Source organism: Citrus sinensis, chromosome 3, assembly GCF_022201045.2.
Source record: "Citrus sinensis cultivar Valencia sweet orange chromosome 3, DVS_A1.0, whole genome shotgun sequence".
Classification (NCBI taxonomy): domain Eukaryota; kingdom Viridiplantae; phylum Streptophyta; class Magnoliopsida; order Sapindales; family Rutaceae; genus Citrus; species Citrus sinensis.
The window spans coordinates 48,308,255-48,323,182 of NC_068558.1; the positions used below are offsets into that span (position 1 = coordinate 48,308,255).

Here is a 14,928-nt window from a genome sequence, read left to right on the forward strand (position 1 = left end):
ACAAACCACTAACTGGCACCAACTAAAACTGATCAGCTGCTGCCGAGACCACGCGATCCTGCGGATATTGCTCTTGAAATTTTGAAAATCTATCATTTTGATAACGGACCTGTCTATGGTACACATTCTGTAACAAACATCTCCCGTCATCCCACCATCCGATTTTCTATTGTTTAGTTTCTCACTCCACATCCAACCACATCCAACGGCTGATGCTGCAGTCTGTAGCTTACAGATTCTGTAAGCTAGTCAAGTCCTTTGATAACATTCATATTCCCTGATCAAGCACACGCTTGACGTGCGTGGTACAATTATTTTGGAGTCCTAGCAGTCATGGACTCAACACTTGTACGATGACCTCTCAAACTTACACGTGGCAGTCATAATTGGTGAGTTCCAAGTTGATGCCTACTTAAGCGAGTGTGATACGCCCATCAAAGCGCTTATATAGATACACAAATGATGACGTCCAAATGAGCGCACGCCGTCACTCGCACAGAGTCACAAAAGTTGACACTCCACTTTCAGTCCTCGGAAGCCGTCAACAAAATCTTCGTCAGTAACAGATGCAAATTATCATCGCCGCCCGATAATCGCCGGAGATCCGACACCCGACCGATCAATTGAAAGTGCGAAAGGACACGACTGCTTGCTGTCTGTCTTTTTCTGGTAGCCTAGGGTTTGGTATCATTGATGGCTTCGGAGGATGTGAAGACGAGCGAATCGGCGGTGTCGAAGATCGTTAATCTGGCGGAAGAGGCCAAGCTTGCAGGAGAAGGCGTCAAAGCCCCAAGCTATGCTGTTCTCAGTATTTGCAAATCTCTCGTTGCTGGAGGAGTTGCCGGCGCAGTGTGAGTCTTTCTCTCTTCTTGCTTTACTATTGTTATTATTATTATTATTTACATTTCATTTGTATTATCTCCGTGAAAATTAATGAAAAGTTGTATTATTATGTTGTAAAGTGAGTGATTCAATCAATACTGTATGTTAAAAGAAAGGGGGGAAATTTTGATTCTTGGATTCTTTTGTGCTGGGGATGGAAATGAGTTTAGAAGGATGAACAGATAAATCTTTCTAGCAAATATCAGAATCAACCTTAAAGGAATGATCTTTTCAATTGTTGCAATAGTGATGTGAAATCATTCTGTTCTATAAATTGTTTCTGATAAGCATAAAGTTCAATTGTCTATTTTGAAAATTTCAACCTCAATATCTTGTCAGTTTTCTGAAATGTATAAAATGAATTTTGATGCATTTTTTTAGTAAGCACTGAGAAGTGAACACTGTTTCTCTTAGAGGCAGGTTTATCACCATGCACTAATCATGAATGCACAATGAAGGTTTTGAAATTGCTTTAGAACAGATAGCTTACTGCTGAAAGAATCACTTGTTTTCAATTTGCTTTTAACATTATCAATTGACTAGCATATTTGCATATGCACCCTTTAAATTTTCTGTTGTTGTAGTTTTTTTCCATGTTGAATTTTCACTGACCTGACCACTGCTTTTTGCAGATCTCGCACTGCTGTTGCTCCATTGGAACGATTGAAAATACTACTACAGGTTGGCTCTGTAAATTATTTGTTCTGCTGACATTATGCCCTTGAGAACTTTCGTGCTGGAGTATTCATGGTTATGCTGACGAGTGCACTCATTCACATGTGCTTTAAATTCTGTAACACGCAGGTGCAGAATCCCCACAGTATAAAATATAATGGAACGATTCAAGGTTTGAAATATATATGGAGAACTGAAGGATTTCGCGGACTGTTTAAAGGCAATGGTACCAATTGCGCACGTATTGTTCCAAACTCAGCTGTCAAATTTTTCAGCTATGAGCAAGCTTCTAAGTATGATTCTCCAGAAACATAGTGCTGCATTGATTTAGTTTAATTCTAGATTAGTCTCATAATTGTGTTTTAAGTCGTTGAAACATCTTTAGTATTGGAGAAACTAAGAGTTTTAGTTGGTGATTTTGTTGCCTTTGTATGTTTCTTTTTGACAACTATAAGATTTAGTTGGATACAACTACTATGAAATTCTATCATAATTATAGTTATAGTCTATCCATAATTCTTATATTGCATTAACGCATTGGAGGCAAGGAAGAAATCGTTTGGTCAATCCAAGTTTCCATCTGATGTTATTGTTCTCTAATTGATTATAACTTTTGCTAACATGAGAGAATGACAAAATAGTCATTTAAAATGTATTCTTGAATCATAATCATGCTTCCATTTATGCAGTATGAGGGAGGGCGAATTTTATTGTACATTTCTCCTGCCATATTTATATTAGTTCTATACTTCTTTCTAAAACTTTTGAAATAAGGTTTTGTATATGACTATTTTTCTTGCTGATTTGTCATCACTATTTATCAACAGGGGAATACTGTATCTGTATCAGCATCACACTGGAAATGGTATGTCAACGTTTTGCTTTTTTCATAATTTGTGATGCTTGGAAGAATTATACGTTTCCCTTTTCAGAATAATTTGTCGCTTTTTGTCTAGTATGCCAAGAACAACGTCACTTGACTGTTCTTCTTCTTTTTTTTTTTTTTTCATTTTCTTCATGGAGGAATAGGGTGGATTGATTACTTGTTTTCAGTTACTGAGGGATATTGTCAATGGCAAATGTTACATACCTATTCTCATCCTTGCACGCACACCTACACCTCTCCCATGATTGTTAATGTTGCTGATTTGATAATTTAATGAAAATGGTGTCTACTAATTATATATTATATATATAAATTGATAGTCATACCGTATTCCATGGGTTATGTTTTCACCATACTAGTCTTTTCCTGTAATGCATATTATTTCAAGTCCTCTGTTGTGCAATAACCTGAGAGGAATAGTGTCCTTATGCACCTGATCATTTCTTGAATCTAGTCATAGATGTTAATATTCAAGAATACAGGGTTCATGTAAGTTTCCTTGTTTTTGTTATATTCTGCAGAAGATGCTGAACTCACTCCTCTTTTACGCCTTGGAGCTGGAGCATGTGCTGGAATAATTGCCATGTCTGCCACTTACCCCATGGATATGGTACGGGGGAGGCTAACTGTTCAGGTATGTTGTTCTTAACTTTGATATGAATGGTTATATCACTATAGTAGGCTTTTGGGAAACCAGTTTCTTCTCTCTGTGAATGTTTTTTGCTTTTTTCGCCTTGAAGCAGACATAGAAAGAACTTGTATGTACTTTTTATTATGAAGAAGATGAAGTCTGTGACTAACAAAAATGGACATGATTTACTACCTTGTCGCATAGGAAGTTATATTATTTTTTCATTTGTCTTATCTTTGCAGACAGAAAAGTCTCCATACCGGTACAGGGGAATCTTCCATGCTCTTTCAACTGTGCTGCGGGAAGAAGGCCCACGGGCTTTGTACAGGGGCTGGTTTCCTTCAGTAATTGGAGTTGTAAGTACTATCTTTCCTAAATTTTTGTTGTGTATCTTAGCAGTGTGATCTTCTTCTTGTTTTCCCTCCCAAAAAAAATTGGTTATCAGGAAATAGGATTATTTATAGCCATCAGGCTATTTGTTATTCTTAGAAAATTTGCATTTGTGATTACTTTTAGAGCTGATAGGATTGCTATGGTGTGACCAACCCTTTGTAGATGGGCAAGTTTGAAAAAGATTTGAGTTTTATTTTCTTACACAAATTCTGCCTGATATCTCTTTGCAAAACAATTAACCAGACTTGGACATTTGAATAACTTGTGATAATGCAATGTGAACTTGGATTACATATTTTCAAAGAAACTAATGGAGGGAGAGAAAGTTGGTAAGTGATCCAAATTGCTCTGGTGCTCTAGCTGAATTTTCTCTTTACTCTTAAGATCTGGTTTTGAGAGAGACGTGCTGCAGTGGAAGAGTCAGCACGTTTGTCCTGGTTTCCCTTGATGCTGCATTACAATAACTCTTTTTCACACTGTTCAGATTTGTCCCGGTTTCACTTGATGCTGCATAACAATTACTTTTTATCACACTGTTAACATCAAGGTTCTGTTTTGTTATGCAATTTCCTTTATTTTCCGTTTGTGAGTCTTTATCATCTGTCATTTTATGTTTGCAGGTCCCCTACGTGGGTCTCAACTTTGCTGTGTATGAATCTTTAAAAGTTTGGTTAATCAAAACTAAGCCCCTTGGGTTAGCTGAAGATTCTGAGTTGAGTGTGACGACAAGACTAGCGTGTGGAGCTGCTGCAGGAACAGTTGGCCAAACTGTTGCCTACCCTCTTGATGTTATACGCCGAAGAATGCAGATGGTGGGTTGGAAAGAAGCTTCCTCTGTGGTCATTGGTGATGGGAGAAACAGAGCTCCTCTTGAATATAATGGCATGATTGATGCATTCCGAAAAACTGTCCGGCACGAGGGGTTTGGAGCATTATACAAGGGCTTGGTTCCCAATTCTGTGAAGGTTGGTCTGATTCTGTTTTCACTTGTTTAGTTTTAGTGAATTTAAAAGCTTGAATCCGTGAACATGTTTTCATGTTAGTGCTCTTTTATGTGTTCAGGTTGTTCCATCCATATCACTAGCATTTGTGACTTATGAGGTGGTGAAGGACATTTTAGGAGTTGAAATTAGAATATCAGACTGAAGTTTGTGGAACTTTGACATTTGTTGGACAGAGGTGTTATTTTTGTAGGGAAGGGGTTAGGGAAAAGGTAAAGTAGGCATTCTTGCCTTTTGTCTTTCTAAGGTCAAGTCTAGATACACGTTTGAGCTTGTGTTTATAATTCGCTTTCTTTTGTTTCCCATCTATGTTTCCCTGGGAACATTCTGTACCTTTCAACTTCCTATTCATGTGCCGTGTCAATAAGTTATGCAGAAGGAACAAAGCAGAAAATAAGCAAATTTTTGAGTCCTTCCTAGTAATTGATTTTACTTGATCTATCTCTCTCATGCACTGCATGTTATTGCACTATGAATATATCATTTAAATAATTGGATGCGAATGAGTGATGCAGTTTGTTAATAATTAATATTGAAGCTCTGCACTTGATTTTGGGATTATATATTTGCACCAACCATTGGGCATATAATCCTGTGATCATTTCCAGATCAAGCAGGTTTTATTTTATCCAGAAAAGTGAAGACAAATATTTTGACTGCTTGCTACATTGTGCTTATCATTGCTGTTGGTGTACTTGGCATATTTAATATAAAGGATAGTGAAATGTATACCAAATTCCCAAAACATATCATAATAATAAGAGAATGGTGTCAATGTACAATTTTATTTCATATAGTAATATGCTCGCTCTTCCTTTGATAGCTAGCCATAATTGATTGCTCTGATTTGTCTGCCCTCTGTTGACCCTATTATTTTTCTTCTCTACATTCTTCTGCAATGCCTGCCCCCCCTAAAAAAAAAGAAAAGGCTCTCAGTTAAATTTTGATGATATTGGGAAAAGTTGAAATATGTTTAAGTTTTGCAATGAACCTCCAATCTTTGATGGGCTGAAATCTTTCAGATGGTCGTCTCCCCAGTTTGACTTGGTTCAGTTCCCTTTTTCTGTTTTGAATTCTTGATTCGCAGGTGTCTTGGTTGCCTTTTCTAAACTCCCCGTCAAAATTCAGGCAATCGTCACCGGGTGTAGAGAGCGATGAAAGGAGCACAGTAAGGAGATTCATTTCAAGTAGAAAAGTTGAATCTTTTTGCACTGAATGGCCGCCTTTTTCATCTTCCAGCATCTGTTCTATTTTACTATGTGATTCTGTAAAATCATCTGCCATTTTCTGACCTACCTGTGTTGTAGAGGAGATCTTTTTCTTCTCCAATCGGGAGATCAAGGTGCTAAAACCTGAAACGCATTGGCAAAATTCACTCAGACGCAAACAGCGATGAAAAGTGAGCACCGTAACTCTGGAATTAATTGAATGAACCAAAGTGATCGGATTACAAAACCTCGGTAGGTTGCAGGCAAACTTTCTACAGAGGCCTAAAAATCTACAGCGGCCAAGTCGACAGCGGCTCTCAATGGGCTTTTTTGGGCTGTAAGGCCAGAGGGAAGGGGAGAGTCAATGGAGCTGAAAACTTCGGTGTACATCAAATCGTGCCGTGAATTTGCTCGCCGCTACCCTTAATTTATCTGTGGCTCGCCTTAAAGCAAGCATTACTTCAAGGATTGTATTTTTAACCAATAGCTCAGGACCTTTCAGACTTTAGTGCCAAGCGGTTGACAAATTAGTGTTCATTTGGAACTTTGTACGGCACAAATTGTAATGATATACTTAATCTATCTCAATAACAATAGGAAAGTATTACATAATAATTATATCCTAACGCATATGGGTAACAATATCACAATGAAATAAGGATTCACACGTTCTTGGGTCACTTTCCTTTCTAATGTTGAAAATAAAGTAATGCTTTCTTATAAGCAATCTTTTGCGAAATAAAACATTTGGGGTGTCATGAAACAACATTGTCTTGTACATTGCAATATATTTCATCAAAACACACGACGTTTATTCATTTGAGACTGGAGTTTCTGAAAATTTTTAACTCATATATGAACAACCCATCACCAAGTGAAATCAATTGTGATGTCACTTGAGAAAAAAATAAATGAGTTTAAAATTTACCAATTTTTATGTATATCTATGCCATGCCCCCTAATTATTATTATTATTATTATTATTATAGGTTTTATGTTATGACTTATTGAAGTGCATGACTTCGCTATTTTAATTATTGTTTCATCTTTGCCAATTTTATTAATTTTTATGCGTAGGTCATGCGAGACTCAAAAATGAACTTTTGTGGCTTGTTTAAGACTATACACGTAAGGAAAGTGTAAAACATTTATTTGAAAATTTTTAAATTTTTCACTTGTAACATTTATGTTTTTCTTATTGAATCAACTCACTGGTAATCGATAGACCCATGAAGAGAGAGAGAAAAAAAAAGAAGTATTTCATATAAAATTTTTAAGTCCCCATTCATTTGTTATTTTTTCAATCTCTGAATTGAATGAGGGAATTTGTTAATACTGGTCTCCCTACATTAATACTCGAAGGTGACAATCACTGCCCAATCATGTCATCCGTGGGCTCTACGTGTCACGACTCTTTGTCGTTTGATTAAATAATTACGTTAATGGGTTAGCGTTACCATCTTCCTGTTGGCTGGTTGCGCCAACCAGCATTACTCAACGGAAGGAACGCCGCTTTTACTTGCTCAAACTGGGCGCTATTTATTTACAAAAGAATAATCAAAATTCTGTTGGTGCATAACATCTGAATCCGTAGGTTCTATTGTTTCTTAACCAGAGCACAGTTTATCCGTATAAATACAGGGACCTTGATGTTATTTCCCTGAACGTCCTTCAAATCCATGCGGACAATTATTTGATTCGCTGGAAATAATATTGGCTTCACTTTTTCTGCTTTTCGGCGGATCTTGTGGACGTTCCGAGCCTTGATGCTCTGAGCGAAGCAACAAACCGAGTAATTTGAGCATCACTAGAAGAAATAAAAACATATCTATGAGATACTGAAAAGTCCTTTCAAATACTATTTGCTACGATGCTGGTTGGTGATTGGTGTATGAAATGAAAGAATTTTTTTTCTTTCTCCCCCTCCATTTCTGGCAAGTTTGTGGCCTCTCCTTTCTTTCCATTATTTCACTTGTCATTTTGATATTCTTGCATTGGGTGCTTCATTCGATGGAAATCGTTTTGGCTTTGAATTTGAATTTCTGTTACGGTGTTTAAAATATTGTGCTATTTCATTTTATAAAATAAAAAAAACTATTGAAGTTTCGGTTTTTATTATATTTCTTCCAGGAAGACCAGAGGGTCACAACATGTTGGAATATTCACCAATATTAACGTGTGCACCACCTCTAAGGAGTGATTGGCCGCAGAGCTAGCTTCATAGTTACACCAATGCAATTGAAGCTGGGTATTCACATAGATGTGTAACTTCTCTGGTAGCATCCGAACCACCTTGTTCTGTGAACGACACTGGCTTAGTCGTCGAAGAGTTAATCCTAGGAAATTTTAGGGGAGTGAATTCAGGTTTAGTTAGCAGACCAAATAGTAATACATATCTCTAGCCAGGGCCAGTGGCAACGTCTACATCAGTTAGCTAGTGGGTCTTGATATAAGGCTTTGCGTGGATATTGTATGTCCCAAGACAGGAATATGTTGAGACCAGGTTTTGCGAGTGGAAGTGATGACTGTTCTGTGAACGCATAAATGAGACATGCTTCCTCTTACCATTTTTTTCCTCCGCACTCTTTCATTGGAAGTGATTAAAAGAAATATGGAACCGACTATTGATAACTCATGCAGAAAAATTCTACTGTCACTATCGAAAATCCTGCTAAATGCTAATGTCTGCTGTGTCCAGTTCTCTGCTTTATTTACTCATTTATTGGCTTTTGGATCTATTGATTACAAGGTCTACTGTTATTATATACGTACATGGATTCCTAGGTGCAAATTAGCTGGACATGAGAAAGCTGTTTATTAAGACTCCGTTTGGTACAGTTTTTCAAATATTTAAATAGAGTTTTTACTACAAAAATTTTAGTTGTTTGATTATCAATAAGAACTTTTATAAAAAATTTATGAAATTACTTTAATAGGCAAGTTTTTTAAAATTATGTTATGAAAAAAATAAAATAAGATTGTTAAATAAATAGAGAATATTCTACATATTTTAACATTTAAAAAAAATTTAATCTCTACTCTTAAAATCTCAAAATTTGAGCTTTTATTAATAGAGACAAAATAACTTATCTAAACTTAAAAGACTCCATTAGATAAACAACTAAACAAAAAAAAAAAAAAATTATGATAAGAGTTTATAAAATTAGATAGTACTTATATCCATTAAATAAGTTATATCAAACATCCATTAAGTAAAATTTTTGGAAACGGAAACCCTAGTAAAAAAAAACCAGCCCAGCTGGGCTGTCTTTTGGCGCTTGCAGTTTAACTTTTAGGGGTCACACTAATGAAAAGGTTTGTTACCCTGCGGCCTGCTCTAGATTTGATGAAACATTTCAGAATGTATTTAATTTGCATATTTACACGTATAGTTTCTTATTCTTTAGTTTGCTTCCTCCGAATTTTATGGGTTTATCTGTTTTGGATGGATATATAGCTTGCGGTTCAGAATCTAATGAGGCAAATTTTTTCAGTTACAAATTTGACGATTTATATTGCAAGGTCATTCTTATGATTTCTGATTGTCTATTAAAAGCTTGATTGAGAATATAATGATGGTTTATTATATTCTACTTGAACATATACACACCCATTGATTTGTCATCTTCGGGAGTTATATGGAAGATGTGTGGTATTCGACACTTTTTCTGTTCTAAAACAGTATTTGTTTATATCTTTAAGTAGCCTTACAAATAAGTTCCAACCAGTTTCATCTACTTTGTTTTCTTACTTCTTAGGTTGACCGTTATTATAGATCTCTGCCGATGCCAATCACTTCTCACAAATTTGGATCCATTGACCCTAATTTTAGATACGGGATTGGTGATGATAATGGACAGTTTGTTTCGAGTGTTTGTTGGAGACAAAGGTCAAACATGGTTGCCGCTACCAGTTCAAGTGGAAGTATAAAATTATTGCAAATGGGGCAGTGAATGTCGTTTCGGTTCGTGTCTTCGTGTTCAGTTCTATTCCTTGAGCGGTGTTTATTTGCTTGCCACTACCAAGTAGATATGTTTTTACTTTTTGGTAGCAGAAAGCGATTTGAAACAAGGTACCCCGTCATGTTGAACACTCGAAAAAAAAAAGAGAGAGAGAGAGAGAATTGAACTCTAGCTACTATTTTAATGCAGTGAAATGTCTTGAATGAGAATAGAGATTTTGAAACACAAATGAAGCTGAACCTCTCTAATTTCTGGTATACGCCAGCAACATATTCTTCTATTCGAGTACACCAGCTGAACCCTTTAATAGTAAAACCCAAATGAAGCTGGCTAGAACTTGAATGCTGTTGGTAGAACTTGGGCTATGGGCGACACTGCCTCCAAGTGTTGGAGGTCCAGTTATTGAAGATCTTGTTATCTTCTGATTCATTGTCCCATCTCATTTAGACAAGTTCATCATATTGATCATAAACATGCTTGAAAGTTGGACGACGGATGCTCGGTGATATCAAGAACTTTGTATTGCCACACATTCTGTATGAGAAAATAGTTTGTCAGCAGACCGATATCCAGACAATTTTCTTGTTTCTAGAAAACTTGTGATTAGAATTTCAAATGTTTAGTGGACTCTTCTTTTCATTCGGGAAATGATTCAAAAGGAACCATGATTTCCCTTACCAAGATCAGGCTATGGCCAGATCACGAGAGGAGGAGGGGCAAATTTGGTACTAAAATATTGGAACAGAAAAATGAAATGAATTTAGGGAATTCAAAAATTCAAGAAAAGCTGAATATAGAATGTGGTTGCTGCTTAAAACTGTACCTTAAAAATGGTTGAGGTATGCTAAATTTTGATGTAATAAGTGTAGTTTTATACTTTTTGCAGAACAATTTTTTTTTAAAAAATTTTTGTTCATTGTTAGTGCAAAATCCCCAGCAATTTTTACTGTGCTAATTCGTTTTCTAACACAACATTATTATTATTATTTTACAATGATGATCAGTCAAACTCCACTGCTTATAAATAAACCGTTAATGAAAATCATACTGCAACAATCATCAATGCAGCAAAGCTGATACAATAAAATTCTTCAAACAACAGAAAGCTCAAGGGAATCTTGTGTCTATCACTTAAGAAAAGAGATATTACGACAAGTAGAAGGGTGCGTTGCTATGGCAAAAAGTTTGAAGTAAACTTCACAATCTATTGAATCTGACAGTTTTGCAATTATCAATGCAGCAAGAAAACTGAAATTAACCAACTGACCTTGAAAAGAACGCCTTTCATAATTTTGTCGAATGTTTCCTACGCTTCTTCAACTGCGTTGCTGAAAATTTGAATCTTTCATACTATAAACATTATGCATGTTGAGCAGAAATAACTAATTATACATGAATAAGGAGCACCACGAGAACTCAGTCCGCCCAAGTCTTCAACCAATGCATGGTTGGCTAATTTAGATTATAGCCAATGATCGTCATATCCACTTAGTCTTCGAGAGAGAGATAAAAGCTTCACTGTGTATTGAGGGGATCTGGTACTTTTAGGTCTAGGAGAGCTCAGAATCCGACACATGGCCAGAGGATGTTCTCTGTATTCTTGGACTCATCGCCATTAGCTGCCCTTCTGAGCTCATTCTTAAACTACGACCGCAAGGAATTAGTTGCGGAGGTCTTACAGCTCGCCCTTTTGGTGTCCCTTTAAAAACAAACCCAACGGATGTTAGTCCAATATCTTGTCAGTTATCCATCATACCTTCAGTATTACACCAGAAATTAGGATGCTCTTGGGTGCAACTTAAAATTTAAAATTTTCTAATTCAGCTTCTAGAAAAGCCTTTCAGAGCTTGCTACATCTGCTGTTTTAATAGCATTGATTTCTAGTAACAAAAATCTATATTATTGTTTCATGAAAATTGTTACCTGTTTGTTTAATAACTTTCGATTCTGACAGTTTCTTGACACCGGAGAGTTTCTTGTTCACAGCTTCGGGTGAAGGTAAAAACTTTCTTTCAGTCACAGGTGGAGATGGATCCTCTGGTGTGGTCATATTTTCGTCCCCACTTACAGAAGCTTTATCACTTCCTGAGTCTGATGTGTCTTTAGGGCTTGAACTTATTTTCTCTTTCTCCACAACTCTATAAACAAACATTTGAAAGGGGATCTCTGATATTGGCAAAACATTGTGAGTCTCCCAAGAAGGGAATTTTCTCAAAAGCCTTGACTCAATGTCGCTATAATCTACCAAAGGCATTGGCGGGTCTGGCTGGCTATTATAATGAGGGTTCATCATAATGAACCGTTTTATATAGCGAAGAATTCTACAGATGGATGAGAAGCTTGGCCGTTGATTTGGGTCAGCGTGCCAACATCTCTTTGTCAAATTTGTCACATACTTTGGTGAATGAAATGGGAACAATGGCCTCTCTCCTGCCCTAATGTTTCGACTCATTTTGTCTCCTTGAAGGTGAGCATCTTCAAATGGAACTTTCCCCGTGAGAATCTCAAAGCAGATCATTCCAAAACTGTAAACATCAGACTTTTCGCTGTACTTTGAATTTGATGCACTTTCTGTCTGCTCATTCTCTTCTAGAACTTCTGGAGCATGCCATATAAATGGATGGGTAGTCCCACTCTGAGATGGACTTTTTGGGCCAAAGTTTTTCACCGAAGACAGGCCAAATCCTGAAATCTTTGCATGCAGGTACCCTTCTGTTGAGGCACCTCTGGGTTTAAGGAGGATGTTAGAAGGATTTAGATTACCATGATAGATTTTCTTTGAGTGGAGATACTCCATTCCTCTAGCAATTTGAAGCATAAGATCAACAGCAACCGGAAGAGAAAATGGAATTCTCTTTCTTGGGCAACAAATCTCTTTGATGTAGCTGCAAAGGTCTCTACTCATTAGTTCCATAATCAGAAAACACTCTTTCTTTTCCTCATCGGTAAACCCGCACAGGAAATGCATGATATTCGGGTGGGAAAGAGATAATAGAGAAGAAATCTCAGGAACTAAGGGTTCAATGTCCCCAAAAAAGTGTCTCAAAGCAAAACTTTCACCCAACCACAGGATCTCCTTGTATTGACTCCCACTCCCTAATCTTCGCCGCACCTGGTAATCCTCAGACTTAATTAGGATTCTACTTGGTAAGAGTTTCCCACTCAAAGATCCTGAACCATCCAAGTTTTTGAAAAGGACATCTATGAGTCCCTGCTCTTGCTTAGTTGAACCTGATATTTTCTTTTGCTGGATTTTGTTGAAAAGGATCCACCTATCTTCTTTCCATACGGTGTCTATCCTATAGCAAAAATCTGGGGTAATAAGATACTGCTTCCCGTATCTCCATTGGAAAAGTTTGTGGTCCTTCCATTCTTTTTTATACTTGCCGGAGTGTACAAGTTTCTTCTTGTGCATCTGATCAGGATCCCATCCAGAGAATTCTGCTGCCGTCTCTATTGCTTCGATCAAGATCGGAATGCAACTAAGTAAATTATGGATGTAAAACTCAACACAGTCCGTGTTCTGATAAAGGGTAATGGCTTTAGCCCACCAGTCCCTAATTTCCAAGCACTGTTTAATGTAATTTTCTCCTTCTTTAAATATCCTGAAGAGCTCTTTCAATGGTTGTTCAAGAATTTTCCATTTCGCGCGTCTCTCTTCGAATCTCAGGTTTTGTCTCATCTCTTCCGCTATTGAATCATACGCAAAACTGAAAATGTCTAGCAACAAACAGCATTGCCTTTGATTTATTTGTATACTGTCTCTGAATACCATTAGCGCCTTCATACTTCCCATGACCTCTCCAATTCGTCCAAATTGCTCCATTCCAAATCAAGCTGTGTGTAAATGAAATCAATCAAATTGATGAAATTTGGCATGACGCAATATATGCATTATTGCAATATGGAGCGGAACAAGATGGCCAAACTAAGTTTGATATTTCTTACCAGAGAAAAATGGCCCAGTGGGATTCTTTTGTGTCAGAAAGAATCAAAATTGGTTCAAACTTGTTGGGATTTATCAAAAACAGATGGCTGAAACACAAAAATGACAATTCCTGAAGATTTTTGCTATGTGTCAGTCACAATTAACAACAATCTAAAAACTCAGTCACAATTAACAACAATCTAAAAACAGGATATCGAACTCCAATTACTTGGCAATCCCCAATTAGATAGGTTACTGTATAATCAAACACAAAATAAGCAGGCAAGAGGGGGGGGGGTAAAAATGACCAGTAAGAGATTCTGGTTTAATTTTTTTTAAATGAGATTGAAAGTTTTCTGGGGAAAATTGGCCTTGATAATGTCCGAGTTCTGGGGAATTTTTTCGTCCAGAGTGTATGAGCCAAGACTTTTCCGGCTTGTTTTGGTTAAAACAATAGTTCGGTTTGGTTTGGTTGTCAAAATGTTCCCGCGAGTTTCGATGTTGTTGTTTGATTTGCCATTACCTTTTAACTAAATTTTGATTCCACGCGCCTTTTGACTATTAACAGTCTACGCGTTAAAAAATTATTCATCGACTACCGGTACCGGACTATTTTTCCCTGTATTATCATTTACAAAGGTCATAAATAGACAAATATCAAAATAAAAATAGTTACGAATCTATTATCTGTAGGTAGGGATATTTCTATTCTATTATTTGTGTGAACTCAGTCCGCGAATAAGAAACCTTTACAATAAATTCACATCATTTTAAATATATACAAATTAACCAAAAATTTTGTATAATTAATCAATTAAATTCTTTTTATAATTTTTTTCTTACTTATGTTTCTTCGACCATTAATTTTTTTTAACAAAAATTTTATTTGATTATTTCAAGACGTTAAATGACTAAATTACCCCAATAAATATGTGTTCTTGCATTTAATTGCCTATGTATTTTAATTTTGTGATCTATAATCTAATTTATTTAATGAAATCTAATAATTTTTACCTATAATCTAATTTATTTAATGAAATCTAATAATTTTTAGTACCCTACATGTAAATAACATATATTTGACAGTCCGATGATTTTTATGAGTTTTATACCATGAACACAATATTTTAGTTTAATTAAAGACTAATAATCATGCACCATAATAAAGTAGAGTTGATATACCATTTAGAAACAATGAATTTCATTTATAAAAATTAAAAAAAAAGTTAAAGTAAATTTTTACTACTTTTACTAGTCAAATTAAACTTAGATTAAAGTAGTCTTGGTAATAAAAATCTGAGCCGGAAAAAATAAATTAAGATAGATTTAATTAATTAATTCTCTAAAATTTTCCTAAAATTT

At 36.0% G+C, this 14,928-nt stretch overlaps 2 protein-coding genes, 1 long non-coding RNA gene and 1 pseudogene across 4 annotated transcripts; 2 read left to right on the forward strand and 2 right to left on the reverse strand.

Moving 5' to 3' along the window:
• The first annotated feature begins 440 nt into the window (after positions 1–440).
• Positions 441–4,909, forward strand: LOC127901177 (mitochondrial adenine nucleotide transporter ADNT1-like). The gene is made up of 8 exons (XM_052437763.1): positions 441–851; positions 1,515–1,563; positions 1,687–1,850; positions 2,385–2,422; positions 2,965–3,077; positions 3,317–3,430; positions 4,088–4,432; positions 4,530–4,909. The coding sequence occupies exons 1-8, from the start codon at positions 694–696 to the stop codon at positions 4,611–4,613; spliced, it is 1,065 nt and encodes a 354-aa protein (XP_052293723.1). The 5' UTR covers positions 441–693; the 3' UTR covers positions 4,614–4,909.
• A 262-nt stretch (positions 4,910–5,171) lies between these two features.
• Positions 5,172–6,111, reverse strand: LOC127901178 (uncharacterized). Of its 2 annotated transcripts, none has more exons than XR_008053293.1 (2): positions 5,460–6,111; positions 5,172–5,379 (listed from the first exon to the last, which is right to left on the reverse strand). It is a non-coding gene; the product is annotated as an uncharacterized LOC127901178 (long non-coding RNA). The 2 variants fall into 2 exon arrangements; XR_008053292.1 differs by having other exon boundaries at positions 5,194–5,370.
• Positions 6,112–8,287: 2,176 nt separating this feature from the next.
• Positions 8,288–9,629, forward strand: LOC127900849 (protein SUPPRESSOR OF PHYA-105 1-like; annotated as a pseudogene).
• Positions 9,630–11,188: 1,559 nt separating this feature from the next.
• On the reverse strand, positions 11,189–13,464 carry LOC127901175 (uncharacterized). Its single transcript, XM_052437757.1, has 2 exons — positions 11,562–13,464; positions 11,189–11,337 (listed from the first exon to the last, which is right to left on the reverse strand). The coding sequence occupies exons 1-2, from the start codon at positions 13,462–13,464 to the stop codon at positions 11,189–11,191; spliced, it is 2,052 nt and encodes a 683-aa protein (XP_052293717.1).
• Positions 13,465–14,928: the final 1,464 nt, after the last annotated feature.